Source organism: Vidua macroura, chromosome 6 (genome assembly GCF_024509145.1).
Source record: "Vidua macroura isolate BioBank_ID:100142 chromosome 6, ASM2450914v1, whole genome shotgun sequence".
NCBI lineage: Eukaryota > Metazoa > Chordata > Aves > Passeriformes > Viduidae > Vidua > Vidua macroura.
This window is the reverse complement of record NC_071576.1, coordinates 25,392,332-25,418,803: the sequence shown is the minus strand read 5'-3', so window position 1 is coordinate 25,418,803 and position 26,472 is coordinate 25,392,332. Positions and strand designations below refer to the sequence as shown.

At 41.4% G+C, this 26,472-nt stretch overlaps 1 protein-coding gene across 4 annotated transcripts in view; it reads right to left on the bottom strand.

Annotated features, from left to right (window-relative positions):
• BAZ1A (bromodomain adjacent to zinc finger domain 1A) overlaps window positions 1–24,411 on the bottom strand; it is a 64,339-nt gene extending 39,928 nt beyond the window's left edge. For 3 of the 4 annotated variants that reach the window (XM_053979781.1, XM_053979782.1, XM_053979783.1), the window contains exons 1-3: window positions 23,326–24,411; window positions 16,153–16,431; window positions 3,501–3,644 (exon numbers count right to left, since the gene is read on the bottom strand). In XM_053979781.1, coding sequence (XP_053835756.1) covers window positions 3,501–3,644; window positions 16,153–16,431; window positions 23,326–23,438 — 536 coding nt within the window. In that variant the 5' untranslated portion in view covers window positions 23,439–24,411. The remainder of the gene's footprint in view (window positions 1–3,500; window positions 3,645–16,152; window positions 16,432–23,325) is intronic. The other variant, XM_053979780.1, reaches the window with a different exon arrangement.
• Between the last annotated feature and the right edge of the window lie 2,061 nt (window positions 24,412–26,472).

Sequence of the window (26,472 nt, the reverse complement as noted above, 5' to 3'; positions counted from 1 at the left end):
CTGGGAGAAGAGACCAACCTCCACCTCACTACACCCTTGTTTCAGGTGGTTGTAGGGAGTGCTAAGGTCCCCCCTGAGCCTCCTTTGCTCCAGGCTCAACAAACCCTGCTCCTTCAACCTTATCCTTCTGAATTACCTTGTCCAGGACACCTATCTACACCATCTGGTCTGAGTCTTGCCACAGCTACCTGTACCTTACTATATTTAACAGAAATAGAAAAATGGCACCGAAAAATACTGAGAGTTGGAGGATCCGGAATGCCGTCCGAAGTGCCAAAATGACTGCTGTCCCACTTTTTCAGAAAAAGGCAGTGGCATTTCTTCTTCTCTTTGACTAAACTTGGAAATGGAAAAAAGTCCCTTGAAGAATGCTAGCTAAATAACACAATCCTTTATGGTCTCGTCATGCTGCAGTGCAAGCCTTACACAGAGGTAGCCTGTCAGTAAACTGATCCCCATAGCAAGGCTGCCTCTGCATACCTTTGAAGGTTGCCACTGACAAGGAACTCTCTACTGAGCAATAGCAACAACATTCCCTTTTGGAATTGCAAATATTTTCTGCAACGTAAATAAAATTTCAACAACAAAACAGAGCAACCTGAAGACTGTTAAGAACAACATTCTAGGGACAAGACAACAGCACTTTGCAACAAAATTCTGACTTTTAAGTTTTTGGTGAAGATTTTAAGGTGCCTTTGATCCAAGTACTTTGGTCTTTCCTTATAACATAAATCATTATCATTATTCTTGGATTCAAGTGATGGAGGAATGAGAGGGGAAGAAAGGAAAGATAAGAATTAAAGATGAAGAAAGATTTACTGTACTGAGGATATTATAGAGCTTTAATGACAAGCTATGCCCACATTTTGACATACCCAGTTCATAATTTTTTTCTCTAAATAGAGTTTAAAAACTCATTTGAAGACTGTAAAAGGCCTGGATGGTAAAGTTCCACTGACATTATTTCCAAAAACTGTTACCTCTTATATCCCAAAATTTGCAGAAACAATTAGCCCTTCCTCAAAATTAATCTTAAATTCAAACTGAACAAACACCCAAATTTACTGCCATAAACCAGCCAGGAAACCAACAGTATTTTTTTTTTCTATTATTTCTGATGATGCTTGATGATTCACACTACTCATAGCCTCAGCAAAAGGAATGACATGAATAATTAAGTTGCAGCTGAATTGTATACATTTGGCAGCAAAAGCCCCTCAAACCTCCAGGCTGTTGCCGAGTGCTAAAGCCAATGCAAGAGTTCAACCTTACATTTAAAAGTCTAGCAGTTCAAGGTGTGAATACTGCTATTCCATGTGACCATTATCCTGTGGTACAGAGGCTCCCAGGGCATAGCAGAAATGTTTTCAGAACTCAGAAGATTGCTACCTTTTGCTATGTAACCCAGACCTTAGAAAGCAGCATGTTTTTCTGAGGGGAAAGTAAGAGCATCATAGCTTCTTCCCCCCTGTACCACTCCAACTTTTACTGAACAACAACAATAAAGGTCAACAGGAACATTTGTACAGACTACACAGCTATTTCTGCCCCACACAGACAGAAAGAGTAGGGTCACAAAAAGGCTGGGATCTCTAATGACATCTATTTTCAGTTAAGATTCTCTAGCCTTACAGATTCTTTAGGAAAAATATTTGCAGATGGCCCATCAATCTGTGCTGTGCTCCCCTCCCCCTCCCTCACAAACACCCTGAGCATCTGCTGTACCATTGTTTAACAGCACTGCAGCTCTGCACAAAGGCTGGGTCTCAAAACCTGGAGATTTGTGTGCAGGCTGAGGCAGAACTGTTCTGCACATATCAACTTGTCATTGGTCCCAAGGTGACTAACATCCATACTCTCCACATGCAAGTCTCTCCATAAACAGCAAAATATAGTCTCTGAAATATTAGGGCTGCAAAACAGTATCATTCAGTTCAGTGGGATTTCATTGTTATGAGCAATGGTATAAAGAATCTCATATGCCAGCATACAAAAATTCACAACAATGCTTTACTACAGATAATACTACACTGCAAATAATACTTTTCAAGTCTGCATATATCCAGAATATATCTAGAAAATGACTGTTACTACACTCTCACATTTGTTATAAACAGACTCGCTTAAAACTTACAGTAAGCATTTAAAGACACAAGAGGTTTGCAATTTAACTTGCAGCATAAATGTTATTAGACATGTCACAGAACACCGCTTCAAAAGCCTGTATATTCTCACAAGAACTCTCCTTCTAAGAGAAAGAAATTATTTTCCCTCCCTTCTCTGCACTGTCAAAATAACTAATCAGCTGGGGAGAAGCACAGACTGACTGGGAGTGCAAGACTTAGTCTTACCACCAGCTCTGCATGCATGGAAGTGACAGCACTATAATGGATCAATCCTACAGTCAGCTCCATGCACGCTTGCCTAATTCCAAGAATAACCTCCTTTCAAATGCCACATGCCTTTTGGAATACTGAAAATGCATTTATTTCTTCAAATACGTAGGACATCTTCATGAACAACTTAGACACTGCCTTCAAGAGACAGCAAAGAAATTTAAAAATGATTTATCCCATGTTATTTTCTTAACCAAGTGAGGAACTCCACCCTAGTTATTCTAGGCATGTCAGGACACGACTTCATCATAAAGCAATCAGTTAGATTAACTTCTGCATCCATGTGACATCTTCAAGTCAATAACAGTTCATGCAAAGCCTGTATGTTGCTAGATCCTAGATTAGGGCCCACTTCAAACACTCCTCTTTCATCATCATGCCTATGAAGCATAGAAGTCTTTCTTCTCATTATACTGCTAGGATAGGCTCAATTACTGCTCAGTAAAGGAACATTCCAACACAATAAACAACACAGTTACAGCCAAGAAGCTCTCCTAGTCAATGTTATTAGGCTATAGAAAGTTCCTCAAGACAAGACATATGGTTTCACTGCACCTAACATCCTAACCAAATCTATCAAATACAATGATATATTTATATGGACACATGCACAATGCAGAAAGCTTGGTATGTTTTTGGTTTTTTGGACACAAACACAAGAAGTCTCTGGGAAGACTTTTCAGAGAGAGTTCCAGTAAAAGCGTGTCCTCCTGTCATCTCAGCTCTGAGCCCCATGATGGAAGTGAAGTGATACCAACTGCAGAAATGCAGAACACGCTGCACTTTCTGCTACAGCAGCACAGATTTCCCAGCACAGAGAACTACCAAGAGGTACACACAGCTCTTCCACCATCGCTCAGCAAAAACACTGTCATTGCAAAGAGATAAACAATGATTATCCTGTAGGTATTCCACTTCTCATAATGCAGTTTTCTGGTGCGTTAGCATAACCAGCACCTCTGAAGGTTCAGCTTGTCACCTTCAGCTGTCTGAACTCTCACAATCCATACAGATCAAGTGATTTGTTTCAGTCAGACTCTGACACATCTGGCTTTAATCTCATTTCCACCAGTCAGAATGACATACAGTAAAAGCATCATGTACCCATTTTGTGCAGAGCTATTGTGCGTTTCTGAGTCGTCACTGTCGCTGATGACAATGGTGTCCCCATCAGCGCTGCTGGTGTGGCCATTCGCCATTCCATTGTGATGGGCTGGAGCTATGACTTCCAAAACCTTACACTGCAACCTGCAATAAAACAGACATTTATTAATGTCAAAAGTCTTTCACCAGTACAAGGAGCCTAAAATTTTAGCAGATGTTATTTTAAGAATACATACATAACTGAACATTGTGGTGTCTACTAAGTAAGTAACTAAGAGCCTTCAACTGAAATACTAGGTAAAATATTCATTTCGTAAGTACCATCTAATAAATGGACAAATTCATCTGCTTACATAGCAATCAACTTCACTTCTCAGGAAAACAAATCAAGTTACTTGTGGTTGTGAGGGTTTTTTTCAGTTCTCATTTAAGTAAACTGAAAAGTTAATATGTTACTTTAAAACTAGACAACAAAATTTCTACATTATTTTCATAGCAGTCTAAGAAAAGCAAAAGATTTTAAGATCCCAAAGTATTTTTACTTGTAAGAGATCATCTTCTACTACTGTTGATGACCTAAATAAACAAGGCTGAAATGATCATTATGCATCTAATCTTAATAATGGCCCATTTATCTGCTGACACATATTAAGGCTCCATCTGGCATACACACAATTGACAAAACAAGCCTATTCCTTTGCCATCCTGAATGCCAGTTATAAAAGGGAAAATTAACTACATATCAAAAAGTGTAATTAATCAACACTTCATGCTGGGTAACTGTACTATAGCTGCTTCTTAACCACTAACTTTCACCCTTTTCTAGAATTCCATGGTTCCTATTATTTAGCTTAACATCCAAAAGCCTTGTCTAATTCATAAAAATTAACGGCTGTAGTCAATGGATGTTATAACAGTCTACCACTAAAAAAGCATGGAGGAGAAGAACACATAATAATTTTCCTCTCAGGGCACCAAGCAGTCCCACTTGAAATATATAAAATGAAGAATACATGAAGTCCTGGGCTTGAACTAGTGGTGTCACACTTAGGCTAAAAACAAATAAACCTCATGAAATCCATGACAAATTCTAAATGTTCTTCTATCTGAACTAAACATTGGCAAAATGGAAGCAATGTCAAAATATTTCTTGAACACATCTTTCTGAAAGCAGACAGTACTACCCAAAACTTGCACACATGGAAAAGACTGGGGACGGAGAAAGGGAAAGAAAAGATGGCAGTAGCCAGAAAAAACCCCAAAGAATTAAAATAATGTAATAACATTAAAATATCCTAGGTAGTATTCTTGTGACATTATCAAGGATCACTAATGCAGTTAGACCGTGTAGCTGCTCCCTCCAATAGGAAGGGAGGTCCAGGATGCTCCAGCACGTTATTAAAAAAAAATGAAAATAATTTAATTTTTAAAGAACAACAAAACTATTAACATCCTTATCTACCCCTAAAGACAGCAATATGACCAATGCTTACAGTATCCATGGCGACTCGAGAGCTGCTTGCATGCAGAGGCAGCCCGAGCCCACTCAGACTTGCTGGCCACAGGCACACTGCCATTCCAATGCAGCCTATCTTGTTTCCAAAGATGATTAGTCTGGCGCTGGAAGACACGTCTTCCCAGACAGTGAGACCAAGCTTATTAACTGTAAAAAGTCTAAATGGCCTCTGTATAAAGAACTGAGAGCGTCCAAGTATAGTGGAGGTGGAACCTGGTGACTCTTCACGAAGTCAATCCAAGTCCAACAAGTCTTATTAAGGCCTGATCCAGCACCAGACTCTGAGTCCTCTAAGTAAAGTCTATTATTAGTAACTTGGTTTTCCAAGATTTGGAACATCACAATTACCTCTTCCATATACTAAATACTGAACTAACTGCATAACAGAATGTGTATTATTAGGTAGGGTTTTTTTTAAAATCAAACAAAGATCATCTCCTAAAAAAGACTTCTTAGTAGAATTAATTTTGTTTCAGATTATAAAATATATTTCCTAATGAGTCCAACTCAGGTGAAGACACACATTTAATTTCTAATGGAAAACCAGCGGAAACTCCCGACACGCTCCTGCTGTTACCGCGCTCACCGCTAGAGGGGGCGGCACACGCCGCGCCCAGTGACAAAGAGGCGTCAGCGCACACACGCCCCAGGCCGTCCTCCTGCACAAAAACACTTCAATATTCGAGTCACCGAGGAGCTTTCCGACACTGATTTTACCTGCTCATCCATCCAGCAGCCCCGTAATTTACAGGGCATCACATCTCCTTATCCAAAGATGGAAATTACATATTCTATATGCTTGATTCAATAAGCAGCAAAATCCCCAATACAGCTGCATTCCACTCCCGCCCCCTTCCCCTTTATTTTTCAGCAGGAAGAATGACTAACAGATTAAGCTATCTCAGAAAGGAAGTGATACTCCATCTTCTATGCCACTCAAATCATTACCAGAAACCTTTAGGGAAGGAATCAAGTGAAACACGCATAACCTGGTGCAATAAAAGCACAATCCTGTGCAATTTAATGCTTACTGATGGACAGGAGATTAAAGACAGTGATGCAACAATTCCTTCTGGCATTAAATAAATAATCTATGAATTATTTTTTAGCCTGTAGTCAAGTCATTGTTAATAGCACCAATTCCCTGGACTAAGTGGCAAAAACACTGTTTCTAGTGCAAGTGGTCTACTCTTCTTGATAACCTAATAATTCCCTGAGTTCACTCACTACAACTCTTATTTTATAAGGCACATTAAACAACATAGCTGAAAGCTGAAGCATGACATTTAAATGAAGCATACTACTTGAATTACTTCCTAAAAAATTTCTTCAAGATTTTTACACAGCTTATGTCAAACCATGCTCACTATTCCCCATAAAGTAAGATTTGGGGGCAATTCAATCTAAAAAGCAGCATCAACGTACATAAATATGTACCCTAAATATCCCCATCCATCAGGAAGCACTTTCTTCAAATTACAATAAAGATTACAGTCACACTGAGTGAATCCCAAAGGCTTTCAAAATAGACTGAGAATAGAACCAGTAGGAACTTGCACACAACAGTCCCAGCAACTTTAGCTCAGACACTACTTAAAACAATTTTGCTTACCTATTTCTGCACTACAGACTGTTATCAACAGTGGGGTCTTCTGGCTCATTGAAAAGATGGCCTCATGCTTACAGATCTATTTTTTGTTAGGCTCAGAAACTAAGGTCTTTGAGGTCTCTCATGGTAAGGGCTCCAACAAATGGCCTTATGGTTTTATCTTTATTCTTTTAAAAAAACCAAAACAACAGAGAACAATACATGAGTCCAAAGGTTTTCAACACAAAGCCAGAGTTTGGTATCACGAACATAATTTATTTTTAAAACATATCTTCTCTCTCAAATGAAGACGTCTGAGAAGTTCCATTGATTTCCATAAATGTTGGGTAGGGCTGGTCAGCTGCACAAGCAAAAGAAGAGAACTAACTCCAGCAATCCAAGGGCAAGGGACTACAGACTGTGGCATAGGACAGTTTCACAGGAAACCAAACTCCGTCTCCTTCTGCAGAAACTATTCTGGGCTGTGCTTAGAAGAGCCTACAACTAACAGAAAACTGAAGTCTGACCAAACCTTGGCACTCCCAGAACTCTAAGGAAGAAGCAGGTTGAAGGTATACAGAAGCAAACTGCACTTGCAGCCTAGGCTGCTGCTCCACAAGATGCAGAGATGACTTGACAGTTCCTGTCAAATGGGGAGATCTTCCTTTGCCACTCCTCTTTCCAGCCACATACATGGTGCTTGCTTTTTGCAGCTCTGGCAATCACTTTCATTTATTAATTGCCATGAAACTGGATTCAGCTACCTAACAAAACAACTAAACAAAAGAATGTACATGAAAAAAACCCAAAAATCCCTAACCCAGTGTGAAACGCTGGGTAAGCTTGTGTCATTATCACCTACTTTAAGCAGCTCACTGAGGGGATGAGAACTGGACTGATGAGAACTGGGGCATATGCAAGATACAAACACTGATCAGGCATAAATGCAGAGGAGGATGGAGAGCTGTCCATCTACTCAAGAGGTGGGGGAAGAGGGGCTCCCATTGAAGACCAAGGCAAAGAAGTTTTTGATTACCTCAGCCGTCTACTCATCCATTGTTACCAGTTTTCCAGCACTGTTTATCAGGGGGTTACACCCTCTTTGACCTTCCTTTTCTGGTTAACGCACGTGTTAAAGCTCTTCCTGTTATTCTTTGCATCCCTTACAAGGTTCAATTCCAGCTCTGTCTTGCTCTTCCCGGGTCACCTGTCACTCCTATCTTCAACTGTCTGTGTATTTGCTTCTTTCTCTTTAGTTTGAACATCAGGTGCCTACTCAGCCAGGCCGCTGTGCTATTTTCCAGCAGATGTCAGGATGGCTGAAGGCCCCAAGAAGGACAAGAGCCTATGAATGCAATGGTTCCTGTAGTCAGCAATAGTTCCTGACAAAGCAATAAGGCTTTGTCAACAGGCTCCCCTTGATCAGGATGCCTGTAGCAGTCACTAACCACTTGCTTCCTTTTGTTACCTTGGTGTCTGATTTTTACCCACAGGCTTTCAACCTGCTCATGGCTGTTCTTCAGAGAAAATCCACTCAATTTACTCAATCCACCTCCTGATGTAAGGGGCAACCCCTCTGGCTCTCTTCCTCCCATCTCTTCTGAACAGCCTGTAGCCATCAATGGTCACAGTCCAGTCATGGGATTTGTCCCACCATGTTTCAGTAGTGGCAACAAGGTCACAGCTTTCTAGCAGCCAAGTGGTTTCCAACTACTGTGTGTTGCTGATGCTGTGTGCTTTGATGCAAAGGCACCCTCAGCTGGGCTGTCAGCTGCGTCACCTTCCTAGAGGAACACACCCCTGAATTCCTTAGAGATAATTCTCTGGTGGTTTCCCTTTTGGCTTATAATACCTTAGGAGTCCCTCGCTCATTTCCATAAGACTGCACGTTCCATCATGGCTCACGCATTTCCGAGTCAGTATAATATAGATGCACTTCAGCTGGGCTACTGATTTCACCCCCAACACTGGCAAGCTGCACCCAGGCTCATCTCTGCCAAGCCTGGTCTTACCCCCTTCCTCCTTCAAACCTAATTTTAAGCTTTCTCAATCACCCCTGCCAACTCATGGACTTTTAGACAGGGAAACCCCATTTGTCTCCAGCAGGCCTGGTACCATAGAAATCCCATCCCATGATTGCAAAAGCCAAAACACCACTGATGGTCATTAAGCCACATGGTGATCAGGTGAGTTCTCCCATTCCCTTCAGCATTTTCCTCCCTGCTACCAAAGGGTTTGAGGAAAACACCACTTGTGTTCCTGCTCCTTCAATCTGTTGCCCTAGTGCCCTGAAGTTCTTTTTGACTGCCAGAAGACTTCTGTCATCAACCTTGTCACTGCCAACCTGGACAACAACTAGAAGTGGGTAATAATCAGAGGGCTCAATTAGTCCTGGGAGTCTCCAAATAACATCTCTTACCCAGGTCCCAAGGATGCAGCAGACTTGCCTGTGCAATGGGTCTAGCTGGCATATGGGGCCCTCAGTTTCCCTGCAAAGGGAGTCACCTACAATCACCTTTCTTAACACTCAAAGTTGTGATCCATCTGGCTGACTTGTTCTGGGCAAGCTCCAAGAGAGAACTTCATCCCCACTATTATCTGCCTGACCCTGATATTGCAGAGCTTCATACATATAGGTGCAAGTGCCCTTCATACAAGGGCACTTGGAAAGGAAAGGGAGGCCAGGGGAAATTGTCCCATCTCCCTGGGCAGGGACCTGTTTCCATTCACCCTCACATTTTAGGTCCCCCCCCTTCTACCTGATGGTGAGAGGGTCAGGGTTTCTCTAAGCTTCCACCCACTGCATTTCTCTCAGGGACTAAAGGATGTGACTACAGCAGTCTGTTTTCTCTCACACTCCCTAATACTCCTTAGCCTTTTCCCTTCCTCTTTAGAATGAAACAAACCAGAACAAATTCTTTCATTCATCTCAACAACTCAAAGACACGTACAGAAGCTATTAAGAGTTGCAAAACAGGCCAGGTATCTCCATCTACTGCTGCTGGAGAAGTAGAAGAACACAATTTAAACAAGAGAAGAGGATCTCCACTTTACTATGTAACAGGCCAAAACCGTTACAGGATACCAACTGAAAAACCTGGACCCTGCAATTATTGGCACTTTCACTTCCCAGAAAAGTTCTTCCCAAATGCCAAGCAGGCCTTTACATCCAACCAAGGCTGGCATTACAGAGGCTCTCAGAGGAGAGACGACTTCTCACAGCTCCTCAATTGAGCATTCTGCACACCAGCTTTTGATCTGGCTGGCACTAATTACTCTGACAAAAATAATAGTCTGGTATTCAGCTATGTCCCTATTTCAAGTAAAAAAAAAAACCAAGATACCCTGAAGGCTCAGATGAGTTGTAAATGTGTCTCTTTATGCTTTATGATAAGCAGACAAAAACTATCCCTTGGATGGCACATGGCTGTTTCAAATGAGACAGTGGGGGAACATTGCAACACTTTGAAGCCAACTTTTAAAATAAAACCCACAATGATCAGTGAGTCAGAAGCAAATTCACTTTTTAAGACACACAAATGAAAGTAAAGCTTTTCAAATGCCAAAATTAAAAAAGCACACTTTTTCAAACAGTATGTAAAGTTAGTTGAATACAGAAACCCCCAGAAGAGTAATACAAGAAGCTGTAGTATCAAGTGCTAAAAAGTACCAAAAAGCTATAGCATCATTCTGTTTTGTCAGTTTTAGTAAGTTTTTAAGAAGCAAATATCAAGTACAAGCAGTCACTCATATCCTCGTCCTAACAGTTCTCATATGCTTGAGAGTAATTAAAGAGGTAAAAGAGAGACAAGATCTGAAGGAGTAAGTGACATCTTTTACTAAGCTAACTGATACTGTTTAATGCACACACAAAACAAAAGCACACAACAAGGAGCCAGGTTTTATGCACATAATAGCTTCCTAAAGCACAGAAAAAGCTGCTGCTTTCAGATTTTAGCATCTGCATTTGTCTGTCAAGTTACAGTTAAGATTGTATGTTTCAAAGAAACTAGTAAGAAACACGGTTTTGCTTAGGACAAGAGCAAGTACAGACTAGCTGTATCAGCTGTCTCTGGCACAATTAGGACAGTACTACACTGGTATATCTATAATTTTGACTGCCCAGCCTTTGGTTCGTAACATTGTACTGATTAAAAACAAGTAAGTAATAAAATAAACTAAAACCCTTACCTTTAAATTTATAGTTATAAAATAGAGAGTGTGAGAATGACAGCTAACAGAGACTGGCAGTGCCAATTGTTCTGACAGCTATTTAACAACCTATAAGAAAGGAGTTGCAGGTTCTTTCCCATATATCATCATCTTCCACTAGTCAATACAAATATATTTATTAGTCAACAAATTTACATTTGCATCCCAAAGGATTTAAGCACAGTGGAAAGTAAATTCTTTAAACATAATTTTTCCAGGCCAGAAGTTGACTGATCCTTAAACAGCTATGCTGAAAAAATGCATACTTTATTTGTTTTATGAACAGGTAAGCTGCTGTCCAGTACTATCAGAGATGCTGCTTCACAGACGCCACACTAGTTTTAATAGTTTCTGGAATTCAAATTCACCTTTCAAAATAAAGTAGCAAGTTTCCTTTGTATACAGGAACTTACGTTTAAGCATTACCACTAAAAAGCCATACAATTAGCAATCATAATTTAAGTAATTTTAATTCTCTGTAACTCATTAGTCTAAACATGCAAGACATTTTGTCACTTACTTCCTAGTGGTCTTATTACATAATAACTCATCCTAGCGCTCAGAAGACCACTACAAATATATATATAGACAGATAGATATAAGCAACTTGCCAGTTTGAATAAAAAAGTTGGAAAATTAGCTATAACTTTATCTCTTGCAAGGAATATCTTCTATCATCCTAACTCCTTATCAGCTATAGTCTTGACCAGCAACATGCTTCCTGTGCCCCAGTTAAGACTTACAGAGATGAAAACAGTATACAAATCTTTTAATTGGCCTAATGCAATGGTTAATCCACTCCTAAATGAACACTTCTAATGCACTGGGACACCAGTCAAGCAATTGATGAGTCAAAAGAAGTTTGATCTCTGATCATGTTTCCTGTAGCCTGACAACTGTCAACATCAGATCATTCAAAGCAGAGAAAGGATCTTAACCGATTCAAATGTATGATCACATGCAGCAATCTTCCTAACAGAACATCATCTACTACTTCTCTAAGTAGGCTCATTTTTAAAAGCATTCTCGTGTTCCTTGTTCACAGACATTAGGCAAGTGTTCTTTTGCAGTGGTGTCATCTAGTGGTCAAATTCAATGGAAAAAAGATATTCCTTTCTGTATTATTTTCTTCCTTCTTACACACTGACCTTAAAGCAATCTATTTCAGTCTGTAAGGAGTTGACTTTTTAATTTAATTAACTGATGGACAAGAATCGGTTGTGCCCCAACTGCCACATGGGGAAGGGAAAACATCACCACATAAGCTATTTTTAAGAGTGGGAGTAGAGTTGTCAGATCTCCTCACTGCTCAAGTCAGACCAAAAGCTTATAGTTTAATTAACTAATTATCAAACTGCTCACCTATATATCCTGATAAAGAAGGACATTACTTCTTGTGACAGCACCCAGACTCAGAATACTGACAATAAATCACAACAGGTGGTTTACATGGGCTTTAAATGTAGCTTTTCCTCCAACAAATTAAAATAGTTGTAAAATCCAAAAAGCATGCTGCTGACTTAAAGCAGAAAAGAACAAATCTTACTGCTGAGCAAGTTAAGCTGTTGAAGGTTTTTTTTTTTTTTTTAGTATGTCTAAGGCATTAGCTGAGGTTATTATTTTCAGATAGGTCTTCCATACCACATAGTTTCAGCTTTCAGGTAACTGTCTTCAGATGTCAAAATGTTGAAAATCAGTTTCACAAGTTTCAATTACCAATAATAAAACACAGTACTAAGACAGCAACAAATGGACAGGTTACTGCAAGAGACACTATTCCTTGTGGAAAATCAAAAGACCAACAAGTACATGATGGGTCTTGAACTTCCAGTTCTGAATGTCAAATATAAGGAGCAATTCCAGTAATGGGATCAACATATTTCCTCTCCTTCAATGAAGTGTGAGCTAAAACATTAGCTGCTTATTTTACATCTTAATTGACCATGGCTAACATGAAATATTGCTCTAATCCTCCCCCCCAGCAAAATCTCAAATAATTTCCATGCCTTTTTCAATACTTTCCATAAACTGCAATGTGACATTCTAATGGACAATATTTACAGTGTCATTCTTTAGCAACTCAAACTTTATTTTAGATTAAGTGTTCTCTTTTTATTCTATAACATATTTCAAATAGTAATTTTGTCTTTTGTGTAGGCAGTACTAGTAAAATGTTGTTACACAATTCCTATGTTTCTTTAACTGGAAGTCTGAGCACCTTGTGTCTGAAAGCATAGCGCAGCTGCCACTTTGGAGAAAAGTCAGCCCCAGTTCAGCCAAAAAAGTCAGACACATACAAACCAAGAAACATGGCCATTTTTAATCAATACGTCATTTGAAAGGGTTAAAGAGCAAGCAGAATTATCTCCTTGTTGCTTCTAACAGATTACCAAAAGGCACCCATAATTTTTAGAGACCACCTGAACGAGGCACATGATAGGATTGGCGGGGGCTTTCTCTGCAATTTGTTTCTGGTTGACAACGGTTGTTGGAGACACGAGACATACCAAAACAAGAGGAGGACAGTATACCCCAAACTCTCCCAAGTTCCCCTTACCAGACCTCAGTAACAAGGCAGCATTAGCTGAATTCAAAACTGAGCAGCATAGCAAAAGGCTCTAAACCAGAAAAGATGTTAAGAACAGAAAAAGTGATGGAGCATTAGACACTGCAAAAAACAGAACACACAGGTTTCATACAACCAAAAAACCCAACATATTCCTAGACTCTGAACAAAGCACTTGTCTTCTCTTTGCAAATCAGCTGTCATCTCTTGCAGTATTATAGACAACTTCATATGCTCAAGGATAAAAACATTTATATTAAGCCAAAATGCTAAGCCTTCTAGTGTTTGGGTTCCCTAACACGTATTTTGTTCAAAATCTAGAAAGCTGCAATCTATCTTACAAGACTATTACACATGCAAAGTCAGGAGTTATAAAATAAAATATCAATATTTAAAATGTTTGAGCAAGCCTTGGTTACATGCATTATGCAGTACGCTTGGCATTAAATGATGCACAGAGCTCAGAAAACCAAAAAATCCTGCTGACATTACACATGCAAAAAACTTCAAAAGCAGCGGAAGAATTTACAACACCACAAAACAACTGGGTTTTCATGATCTGCCAAATTCTGTTACTCTCATAGGACACTATTACAATATAGATGGACTGTGATAATATTTTTCTAGAAAAGATCACAAAAACGTAGCTGCAAATGACAAATGCATGCAAACAGCTCTGCTGAAAAGCCGTATTATGTACAAGTAACGTGAGTTGGTACACTTAATCCCCAATGCAGTACTTCAAAATACAGGTCAAAGTCAACTGTTAATTGGCAGACAAATAACTACACCTCACCTCCTCCCACTCTGTATTTTTTAATTATGTATCCCTGAGCACAGAAGTCCCTCTGCATTACCATGCTATTTGCAGCATTTCCTGGATTTAGTATTAAAGGTCAGAATTAGCTCCCTGCTATACCTTCATCTAGAATATCAGTGGCATACTATCAGCTAACGCAAGTTTTTTGTTCTTCATTTTACACCAACTTACAATGATGTCGTTTAAAAATACCATCTCTAGCAGGCTAATTTCTGATGGAAATAAATTTTATTTGAAACTTTAAATATTTTGAATGGTATCCAACCCATATCAGAGGCTTAAGAAATTTAGCTTACATCCTATACATGTACTAATCAGTGAAAGTAGAACATACACATCTAACAATTTTGTGTTCATCTCAACACAAGTTCAAGTAACCCAGAAGGCTGAATTAAAGGCTGGTAAAAAAACTGCAGCACTCTCTTAAGTTGATGTCACAACTTTACCTTTGGAAACATCTTTGGAAAGCTACAATGCACCAATGCAAATATTTCAGAAAATCAATAGAAAGAGTCATTTTTGAAGGAAAAAACTTTTAGAAGAACAGTAATTTTTTGCTATTATTTCAGAAACTGTTTTCTACCTCTTAAGATACTAAGGCATTTCACTGAGCAAAAGAAAAAGAACACCTGAACAATACTGACAATTCATAATATTCATGTTTCTAAATAAGCAAATGAAACCAACAAACACCTTATTCTCTAAGCAAAATAACTGCAATACCAGTGGTAACCTGAGTCTAGTCATTTGACAAGTATAAAGGAAAGCTTTTCTAGTAAGTACTGACTTTATGTACATAACCATACCAATTTCCTTACAACTTATCTCCTGCAGTGCATCGAGATTTTTCTTCCTGGTGCAGTACAAAATTTGCCATAAATAGTACCTGGATCAGCCACTACGAAAACTCACACAGAATAACTATTCTCCAATGATCATTTTGAACCAGCCCACTCCTATCACCCAACAAACACTAGACTATGCACTAAGTATTAGGCTACCCACAGGAGTCCCTTCTACTCTGAAGTGTAAGCTGTCACCTACCTCCTGAAAAGAAAGCAAAATAAAATGACCCTACAAACAACAAAAACCACAGCAGCAACAGCTGAACCCACAAAGGCTTTAGCACCCATTCTGCAGGTATGTCCAAGCTGAGCATGTTTTTTCACATCTTAAACCTCAATTTGGTGAAACTGTAAACTCATTTAGACAAAATATGGACCTTTTCTAGACCTCTCCTAGAAGATGCTTTAAAAAAAGACTCAAGTTTATTTATACCATAGAGCATGTGTACCAATGACATCAGAAAGAATGCGTCTGAAGCTTTAAATTCTTTCAAGGTTTTAATGAGTCTAAGACAACAATAAAAACATTTGCAGTAAATACACCAGTATAACAGTAAGTATAACACTGAGAGGGAAGAAACCCCTATCTACCTAAATTCCAGATAATCAACTATTATAGACATTATACAGTTAATTCCCAACTTCACTGATAATGCAATCACAATTTTTGCACTACCTAAGAAGTAAAAATCCAACATTTATCAATTATTTTAAGTTTTCAGTAGTTTGGCCATTAATTCTGAATGAGTCATCAAAACTTTTGTGTGTTTTTTTAATTCATAGCTTCCCCTAATTTCTCATTAAATCTTATTCTACAAACAACCCACCTTTCTTACACCAAAAAAAAAACAACATTCCTTTGTATATCCACCACACAGACCAAAAAACATGCAGTGTCAAGACCTGAGAGCACTGTCATAGCTCCACAGCTGCTTCAAAGCTAAGGGAAGGTATCAAGCATAGCAACACAATCCTGCTCTTAATTAAAGTAGGGAAGCACAGTAATAGTATCCCCAGCTAAAGCATCACACCTCACTTCGATGTATTTGTTTGATGAAGTTTATTACCTTGGGTATTCGGTTCAAAAAATTTTAAATATACTTACCTTGCACCATTATTTCTAAGTACTTCCACTGTTTCATCAACAAAATACCGATCCTTAACATAAGCAAAGATTTCATCACAGATCTCATGAAGTCGGGTGCGATGGGTAAGGGTGGCCAAGTAGAGAACTGGAATGATGAGTGCCTCTGGAAAACTTTGAAGATTATGTCTGGCTTTCTTCTCTGATTCCAGAGCTTCCTGATATGTGAGTCCTGGTTTGCCTGTGACAGCACAGCTCCACACAAGGCTGTTGCACAGAATGGTGCGTTCAAAAAAATCACTGGAAAGGAAGAAAGGTTGGAGGGGGAAGAAAGAAAGAAAACAGTTCAGTTCTGACTAACATTTTAAACTTGCTCACAGTTAATACAGCAGCAAATTGCAAATATCTTTTACAAGCATGAAATGCAAAAGCAGCTCTGCTCCTCTAGAGTTTGTAGATATCAAGGGGTATTTGCCATTTTTCAGCCATGGCATGGTAAATTGCTATTGTACAACCAATGTCTCCTCTCATTACAGACTACAGTAAGAGAACCAAGACCTAGAAATGCTGCAAACAAATACTCATTTATAGGAAGCCTTTTGCATAATAATAATCACACTGAGTTTAACAGGTGTCATATTGTACTCGCATCTCTCCCATTTCCACAAATATTTGCAAGATGAGCGCCTAAAACTGTACAAACACGAAATAACTATAAGATCACAGAAACATGTTGCAACTTGAATAAGTTCCAGATTTTGAGTGCCTTAACTCACAAACTAAAAGATGGGAGAGGTAAAAGATTAATGTCAAGTAGTTCTCTAAATAGTTTTTATTCCTTCACTGTTTGCACAGCTCTTACGAAAAAGCACTGAAATATTTTTTCCTACAGATTCTTTTCCTCCCTTGTTCCGTTAGTAAATATTGGTTCTCCTTCTTCCACACATTTCCAATTAAGGTTAAAATTGCATTGTTGTTACTGCTTGCTTACTAGCTATTATATTGGAATCAAGACTGAAGAGCTTTCATTAGTCAAAATCTGTCCATTTTTGATAGGTGTCAGAAGAACAGCAGTTTATTAAAACATTTCCTAAATGAAGTAGATGACATATCTATTCACAAAGCCATGTTAAAACATATAATATACTATGGATCAGTGATCAGACAGCAACGCAATCTTTCAGTATGCCCCAGTTCAGACAATGCTTTTACTTGCCTTAACAAATATTAATGGACTAGTATAGGTAACTGCTGAATACACATGATAAACCAAGGTTTATCAGTCCAACATAGCTATTTCAAAGCACACAGTATTCGGTCAACTGCTTGCATGAGATAACTATACTGAAGTTTCATTTAATTCCTTTTACAAAAAAAACCCCAAAACTAAACCATTTTTAAAAGGATAGACCTGTTCAAATAATTTCTAGTAATGAGGTTAAGAGAATTGGACAGTTCACAATGAGTTTTTTCTTGCAGTCTCCCTGCAAACCCAAGCTGGCAAACATTCATCGGTGACACTGATGCAGATGACAGTGTTCACTGCAGATGGACAGATGAACCATAACATTTTGTAAATGAAAATGGAAATTTCAGATTGAGGACAATGAAGGGTCTTGGCTCAGATAATCCTTTCTGTATGAGCACAGGATTCCTCTGAGTGAGATACGCTTTAGGAAGAACCATCAGCTGCAAGAAGGGGAAAAGGACAGAAGAGGAAGGGATAGATAAATATTATTCAGATAATTTAATAGCTACAGAATTTCAGATTTTTATATCATCTGCTATCCTGCTATTCACTTAATATATTTGACAGTACACGGATAATGTGGGCATGCTTACTTTAAAGACAAAAAGGAGAAGAACAAAGGAGAGAAAATTAGATAAACTATTCTTCAAGATATGAAGAACAGATGCCTGTCAGTCATTCTTTGTGCATCTTTATTGTGTATTATACTTATTTAAACATATTAAAGAACAGGTTAGACAATAATCTGTTTTGTGAGTTTGGGTTTTTTTGTGAGGTGATAGAATAGATAAAATGTGATCTCTTCAGGTCTTGTCTTGCCCTACATTTCAGTATTTCTGTATTAGAGTAAGTAATTTGTATGGATGGATATTCAATGGATAAAGTAGCACTTACTAAAATCTTCATTCAGCTGTGTTTCTACATATATTTTTGTGTCTCAGTTACCCAAGAGGCTCTTGATAACTATCTTTAGCCAGGAAATAGAAAAACACTCTAAAGAGTCACTAAAAAATGCACCAGAATATAATTTTTTTAAAAATTATGAAAGTAAAGTTAAAAAAAAAAAGTCAAGGAGGTACCAGAAGGCAAGGGAGAGACAGAGGTTCACACTGACAGTGTCCCTTTAAGAGCTGCTGTTATTCTTTGTGAGGGGACACCGGGCAGTCACGCTATTTAAAGCAGCAGCATTGAACTTAGAGGAGAAAAAAAAATTTAAAAACAACGAAAAAAATAATTAAAAAATCCCAATCAACAAACTTCTTCCTAAAAATTCCTAATCATGATTATTACAAGTACAAAATGCTAAGATTACTTTAACTGAAACATATTTGAAGAAAATATGTTCCATTTGCATACGAGCATATTTTGTGTATCTAGTTTCATTCTCCCTCATTTCCTCTTTTGTTTTGTGTGGCTTTTTCCCCTGTGAATTTACAGGGAAGAAAAAAAGAGTGTGAAAAAAAGCTACATTCCATTTTGAAAGCATTATTTAGCTATCTTTACCTATAGTGCATCAAAACCATCTGTGGCTTAGTCTGTTAGCAGAGTTTCACTGCAGTGTTTTAAGGATCTCACTTTAACTTGGTTTGAGAGAAAACAAAATCCCACAGTATACTACTAAATATACTCTTTCTGTCCCTGTCTCTCTCCAGGGCACATTAGTTATCACAAAATGCTTGACAAAGAAGACACAACAGCTACCAAATCCAGGGAATGGAAGCAGCAGCAGTGCTACCCTTTCCCTTTACTTGAAGGGTAATAATGCCCTTGATCATATTCTACATTCAACTTAACTTCACAACAGTAAGAGCATCTGCTCCTACATCACATCTCAAGCATTACCTATGTCTTTATCTAGGGAACTATGGTTTCTGGGGCTTCCTTGCTGTTTCAAGATCTCTGTGACTCTTGGCAACATGGAGAAAGAAGTTCATGCAAAACACATCCACAAAGGTCACGTGCATTCGGGAAGTCAAATGCAACTGCAGCACCCTGGCGATGCCCACATCAGCTCAACTACTCGAGGAGCATGGACTAAAAACTAATTTGTCTTTGTAGTTGTAATTAACACCAACTTCTCAGCTGGATGCCTCTTTTCATTTAATTAGTTAGTTTTCTATGCAAGGTAAGGCAAACTGTAAAATTACCAGCAAATCATTGAGTAGTAGTTTAATGCCACTACTCGGTAGGTATTTGATAGGAGGCAGGTCATTAGCAGAAGCAAGAAATAAATTACGTGCAATCTCTGTGCTGACTGCATTTGCAATGGATATAAAAATCAGCCTAGAAATTATGGCTGTCTTTTGCTTGAACTAACCAAATATTCCTCTTGATTTTAAAATCGACTATATTTTTAGTGTGCTTCAAGAGCATTTACTGCAAATATTTACTTCCATTCATTTTCTTAGCATATGTTAAAAACAAGTAATTAAGTGTACCACAGGAGGGTAATCAGAGAAGACTAACTCTGCCATTCTGGATCAGAGTTTTCTTATACTCTTGGTCTACAGACGTAGTCAAGAATTTGCATTACAAATAATGCACAAAACAAACAAAAAACCATGATAAATACATTTATTCCTTAATATTTGTAGGTTAATTATGCATTAAGGAATACATTTAGAGTGATGAGTTTCTCTTCAAGAAAACAGTAAAATTCCCCTAATTTAACTAAGGACACTTAAAAAGCCTTTTGAAAGATCTCTATTTGACTGTAACCAAAAACTCTATAGGCCTGTAAAGAAGTTTCACTAAGTTCTGAAGATGAAGAGAAACAGCTCCTCCTCCCCCCCTTCACGTTCTAGAATGAGAAACATTCCTATCACTGCACCTATACTACTCATCATTGACTTTTTCGAACTGTCTTCATATACAAGACATCCCACACTTTAATAGTAGCTTTCTCTGCACATCTGTATCAGCTATTAACTTTCACAGACGAGGTGTCAAAGACTGGTGGTAATATCCCACTGGGTCAATACGTTTTTCATGCATTCCATATATGTCGTGCACATCCATACTTGATCTTCCTGCTTTGACCCCACAGACTCTCCTTGCAGGTCTGTCCCTCTAACCAGGAATATAACCAAGCATGAAAAACATCAGCTCTCCCAGTTTCTGTTACTAAGGATAAATGTAACTGGACATGCCCCCCCCGCCCCTTCTGAAAGGGTTACAAAATTATGTGACTGTATTTCGAATTAAAGAGGAAATACATTCTTAACAGTAAAGTCACTTTACAAAATACTAGTCTTGCCAAATTTTTCTCATATTAGTATAACCATTTCTTATATAGAAAAGAGTAATACTAATGTTTGATTTCTAATCAACTCTACTACAGCTGACACATGCATAAAAGCAGTTTTGCACCACTAAGTTTGTGCTCTGCCAAAAAACCCACCAAACAACCCAACAAAAAAACAAACACAAAACCAGCTTGCGTCTGAACTGTATTAGTTAAAAGCATTTATATAGTTTATGTAGGGGGTGAATTCAGATTATCATATATGTATGTACAGCCCTCTTGATCTAGCCAGAGTGTAATTTTTAAATTCTCCCCCCAAATAGTAGATTCAGAGAAGCTCAACTTAGACAATGGCTTTCTTTCATGAAATAGCTAATAAAATTTTTAAGAAGTGGGCCCTCCCTATCCCTATTAATCTAACTGTCCTTGCTTAGGCAAAGAAATAGGTAATGTTGTTTTCAGAAGACATTATCAATCAGCAACCAGCAGAGACAAGGATCACCATCTTTAAAACTGTCAAAAGATGACCAACCTTATCTTCTCCAGCAGATTATGCCACAACTAACAGTAACCTAAACTTACTACCCATGTGTGCCAGAACATTTTCTAGGTAAAGAAAGTACTACATTTTCCAATCCAATGCACCAATTTTACCCAACCTAACAAAAAGGGCCAAACAAAACAACAAAAACAAACCCATTACCAAAAAACAAACACATCCCCATACACAAAAAACAAGCATAGCAGAATTTTCTGTAGTCTTCCCACATACCACATTCTAAGGCCTGACCTCTCAGCTAACCACCTACTGACATTTCTAGGGATTGCTTGTGTGAACACATCTAAATTTACTCCTTAACTCATCAACTTTGGTTAAGTAAGGAATTTGGTCTTTCGTACTTATTGACAACACCTCTGCAGTATAAATAAGCCTGTCAGAATACTTCAAATAGTCACCAAACATTTTGAGAACAGACATTTTAAAAGGATTCTTTTCATACTGAAATTTTAGTAAAACTACATGTACCTGAAACAAATTTCCCTGTGTCAACAAATTTTCCCAGTGTCAACAAATATATTAGAGTCATCTGATGATGTGATAATGATTGTAACCGGAAAAAGCAATTCAATATCAATAAGCAAAGCAGTATCAGAAGCTGGGGGAGGGGGACTTAATTCCTACAGAAACAGGAGGCTGTCACCTCTCCCTTGTTAGGTTCTTACACGCCCTATAAGGAAAATACTTCTTACAGAACTCCCAACAACACAATCAGCACTCCTAGAGTATATAGTTCAAGGAACAGTAAGGCATTACCCTTCAACGTTACCTAATCCAGCTTCTTTAAAATTTTATTAAGTGTATTTGAACAACAAAAACAAGTCTAAACATGAAAAAGACTTACGTGTGCTCTTATTTCGTATGTTGAAAATAAAAAACATTCTAGATTTAGCCTCGTTAGTCTGCACATCTTTAAAAAATTATAGTTTGGATGTGGGGGCCTTTTGTAGGTGGGAACGTTGCTGGATCAGACCGGTGATGAAAACCCGTAATTTATCGGCTTTTGAAAAACGTCTTGCTAAATACTTTCTGTCCATTGTTCTGACAAATGGTGAAGTGAATGGCTGCAAGTTCGGGACTACCCGTGCCATTCGCCTTCACCGTTAACGGGAATTTCACCTATCCTGTTCAGCTTCGTACACGCGGAAAAAATAAAAATAAAAAGGATAGGAAGAGCGATAAAAGCTTCACTAGAAAAAAAAGCTCCTAAGGGGACAGGTGCGCTCGCTGAGCTTCAGGCGGGGTTTAACCCCCGGCTGTGCCGCCCGGCCGGCCGGCACGGGAGGGCTCCGGCGGCGGGACCCCTACCCCGCCGGACAGGTGCAGCGACCCCGCGCCCGCGCCGCGCTCCCCCGCCGGCCATTTCCAACCGGATCAGCCGGCAGCTCCCCGCGGAGGCGGGGCGAGCGCGGCCCTGGGCGGCGCGGCGAGGGCCGGCAGCAAGGGGTTAACCGCAGGAGCCGGCCGGGGAGCCCAGCCCGGAGGAGCCCAGCGGGCCCGGCAGCCTGTGCCCCCCGCCCGGCCGTCACCACAACAATAGGGCACCGGCACATGCCGGGCGACCGGCCACCACTGCGCCGGCTGAACGCGGGCCCGGCGCGGCTCATTCCGCGGAGCGGCCTAGCGCCGCCGACACGCGGCTGCTGGCGGGGGCGGACGGGAGGGAGAGCCCGAGCCCGGCAGACGCTCGTTGCCGCCCGCCGCCTCCCCACACGCGCAACTTTCACTTCCCCGGCGGGGGCAGGGGCGACACTGCGGAAGGAGCCTGAGAAGGACAGGGGAAGGAACTGGCTGTCTTCCTTCCCCGAGGGGAAGGGGGCTGCGGAGTACCCCCGCCGAGGAGGGGCAGGGGGAATCCCTGCCCCAGGCGAGAGATCCGCCCTCTCTTCCCCCATCCTCCTCGGAAGGGCACAGGCTCGGCGCCAGCCGCGGTCCCCCCACTCACACCCCCTCCCCCCCCCCGGCCAGGCTCCCCGCAGCGATCCGGGGAATCCCCTTTCCTCCCTCCCTGCCCGCCCAGGTGTCAGAGTCGTTGGGGGCTCCAGCCGCTCCCTGCCCGCCGCCGCCGGAGGGCGGGGGGGTTGGCGGGTGAGTGCAGGACGGACACGGGGACGCGGACACCGACACGGGGCTGTTTCTTACTCGTAGTTCCTGAAGATCTCGTTAGTGACCCTGCAGTAGAAAACACGCTCGTCCGGCCGGAGGTCGGCGGGGGGCTTCACCCTCACGAAGGGCTTTCGGTGCAGCAGCGGCATCGCCCCGCTCCCGGCTCTCTTCCTGCCCCAGGATCAGCTTCAGGAGGTACGGAGGAAAATAAAAAACACGGAAGAATTAAGCGAGGCAGCGGCGCCCACCAGCCCGGGGAGGAGGGAGCGGGCCCGGCGTGTCCCTCCTCCCGGGGGAGCCAGGGCAGGAGCGAGCGAGAGCGGCTGTGGCGGCTCGGCGGAGCCTTTTGTGTGCCCGACACGCCGTTGCCTGCCTGGGACTGCGCGCGGACCAACGGCGGCACCTTCCTCCGCCTCCGCCCGCCTCACAATGGGGCCATGACGCCGAGCGGCGGGCGGAGGCGGCAACCCCCGCGCCAGCCGCGCAACGTGCTCGGCTCGGGGATACCCCGGCCGCGCTTTGTCTCCTGCGGCGCCCCTGCCTTTGGGTCACCCCCTTTCCCCCGCCTCTGACCCACACACGCCGGGCCGGACACCAACTTCCACTCCCCCGCCGCCTCCGCCTCCTCCTCCTCTCCGCAAAGCAAACACCCAGGAGGGGCAGCGCCGACCACTTATCTCCCTCCTTCCCTTCCTGCCGGGTCGCTGCCTAACTGGGGTCCTCGCCCTTCCCACCCCGCGCTTCGTCCCGGCCCAGCAGCTGCCGGGCTCCGCCGCCGCGGGACGCCGCGGCGCGGGGGGCAGCCCGGCCTCCGGCCTGTCCAGCGGGGGCTGCGGGGTTCCCTCCCCTCCTGCCCACCTGGTGCGGCCGCAGGCTCTGCTCACTGCTAGGTCGGTGCGGAGCGCGGTCCCCCTCGCCGCGTTTCTTCCTTTTCCTCAGCCCCCCCCCCCCCGCCGGCTCCTGGGAAGTTTTTGATCTACTTCTTCAAGCCCTCAATCAGGAAGAGCTGCGGGGAGGAGCCTTCCCCTGCTCTCCCCTACATCTTTATTGGCCGCTCGGTGCCTTCCAGCGTGTGTCACACAGGAAGACAGCGAGCTACATTATTAATTAATGGCTGAGAGAGCGCATCCTCCATTTTTGAATTATCAGCCGGAGACCTCCGGTGCGGGGGGTGCGCCCAGCCCGGCTGCCGGGAGGGGAAGGCGGCTCTCCGCGCGGCGCTGCGGTCGGGCCGGGCTGCGGGCGGCTTAAGCGCGGCGACCCTGGCACGGCGGTCACGGCTCGGCGGGGCGGCCGAGCCTGCGGCGTGCGGTGCTGCCCGCCCGCGCCTCCGCCAGCGGCGTCAGCAGCCGGTGCCGAGGGGCTGCCGAGCAGCTGTGAGACCGCCGGCCCCGGCGAGACCCACCGCTCGGCCCCGGAGCCACCCACTCTCTGCCCTTCGTACCTGCCCTGCGAGCAGGGGCCCCGGCGCGTCTCCTGTGAGGCTGATTCCCAGCGGATTTCGGCGTTTGACAGTGCAGGGCCGGGCACGTTGCTCTCTCAGTTACAGCCCCCGAGCCACAGTGCTATCGGCGCGGGCGGGGGCGTACGGGTGTATTTGGCAGAAAGTGCGATTGTATATAATTAAGATGAGCATGAGGGTTGTACGTGGGCCCCCTAACATTGCTTTTCCTTCCAGTTCACCGAAAATGTCATTAAATGGTTTCATTAATGCATTCATTTTTTATTACCTTTTTTTTTAACGCTAATGCATTTGCAGCGTCATTGGTAATTAAAACTGGAGTATTAAATTAATTGTGTTCCTAAGAGTGCTAGCCAGGTTGGAAGACAAAAACCACAGAAAGTTCACATCCATTGTAATTCATCAGAACTAAGTGCAGTGTTTATATAAAAAATCTACAGAGTAACTGTAGAAAGTCCTTAGAACTATTGAGGTGATTAATATCTGAAGGCTGATACCCAAATAATTAAACAACTGAAAATGCCGATCCTGCAAATAAAGGTCCGGTGCTGTTTCCTGCACCTGTGCATGGTTTGCTTTCTTCTGCAAGTAAAGGTAGCAATTGGCACTGCTGTAGCATGTGTGACTAAAACAATAAATGCATATAATCCATTAATTACTTTATTTTAAAATAAGATCAGGTTTTAATCAAAAGCCCTTGAGAAATGTTTATAATCACTTCTTCAAATTAAGTTTACAAAGCTTGTACTGCAAATCAGGTTAATTCCTGAGTCCTACCAGTTTATTTTCATTTACCAGCTGGCTTCCCTTTCAGTTTTTATTTTCTTTCTAGCAAAGGGCACAAACACTACTTGAATTAATGCACTTGTATCTAACATCTGGTAATTTTTAGTCTATTTTGCTTCAAAACTGTATAGTACGCCATGCTTATGACATTTAGTCTTGCCAGCTCTTAGAGTTGCAGCGATTTTGCAACACTTAGCTTTGTTTTAAGCTATTCAGCAGATGCAATTAAATTGGGTCCTCAGGTCACCTTAAAAATAATAAATCTCAAGTTTGAGAGAAATGCTGGAATATACAGCCCCAAAAGGCTTACAAATTAGAAGGGGAAAAAAAGCTTTGAGTTACAAATTTTTATAAATCTTATTATTTTTAAGCCAGTATCATGATGTTTGGGAACCTGGCTGCTTTTTTCATGCTTGTATTGTCAGCACAGCATTATTTTAGCACTAGTTGGTATCCATGAAAAATGCATGAGCTGATAGAACTGTGACATCAAAAGCAAATTCCCTTTTCCTCTTCGCTCTCTCTTGCCCTCTTTCTCTTTTCTTCTCACCTTTTCCTCCTCCTCGTGTTCTTCCCCCCTCATTATTCCCTTGGTGATTTTCCAGTGAACAGATCCTCACTGAGTGATAGGGTTGCACTGTGTTTTCATGTTCTTAGGACAGAGAGGAGCAGTTCATTTAGTTTTCACCTTTGTTCTTTAAAATCTACAAATCCAGGCTCTGGTGGTTCTTCCAGTAAGGTCAGCAGGACCTAGAACAAGTTTTTATGATGCCAGCTAAATGTCTACTAAGTGGGCATTGAGAAATTAACATAAAATAATTCTGAAACATCAGGAAAAGCTTACTTTCCTTCCACAGGAATATTTCTTCTATTTTAACACAATAGTTAGTCTTTACAATAATTTGGGGCTTTTTTACAAATTACTGGAAGTAGTT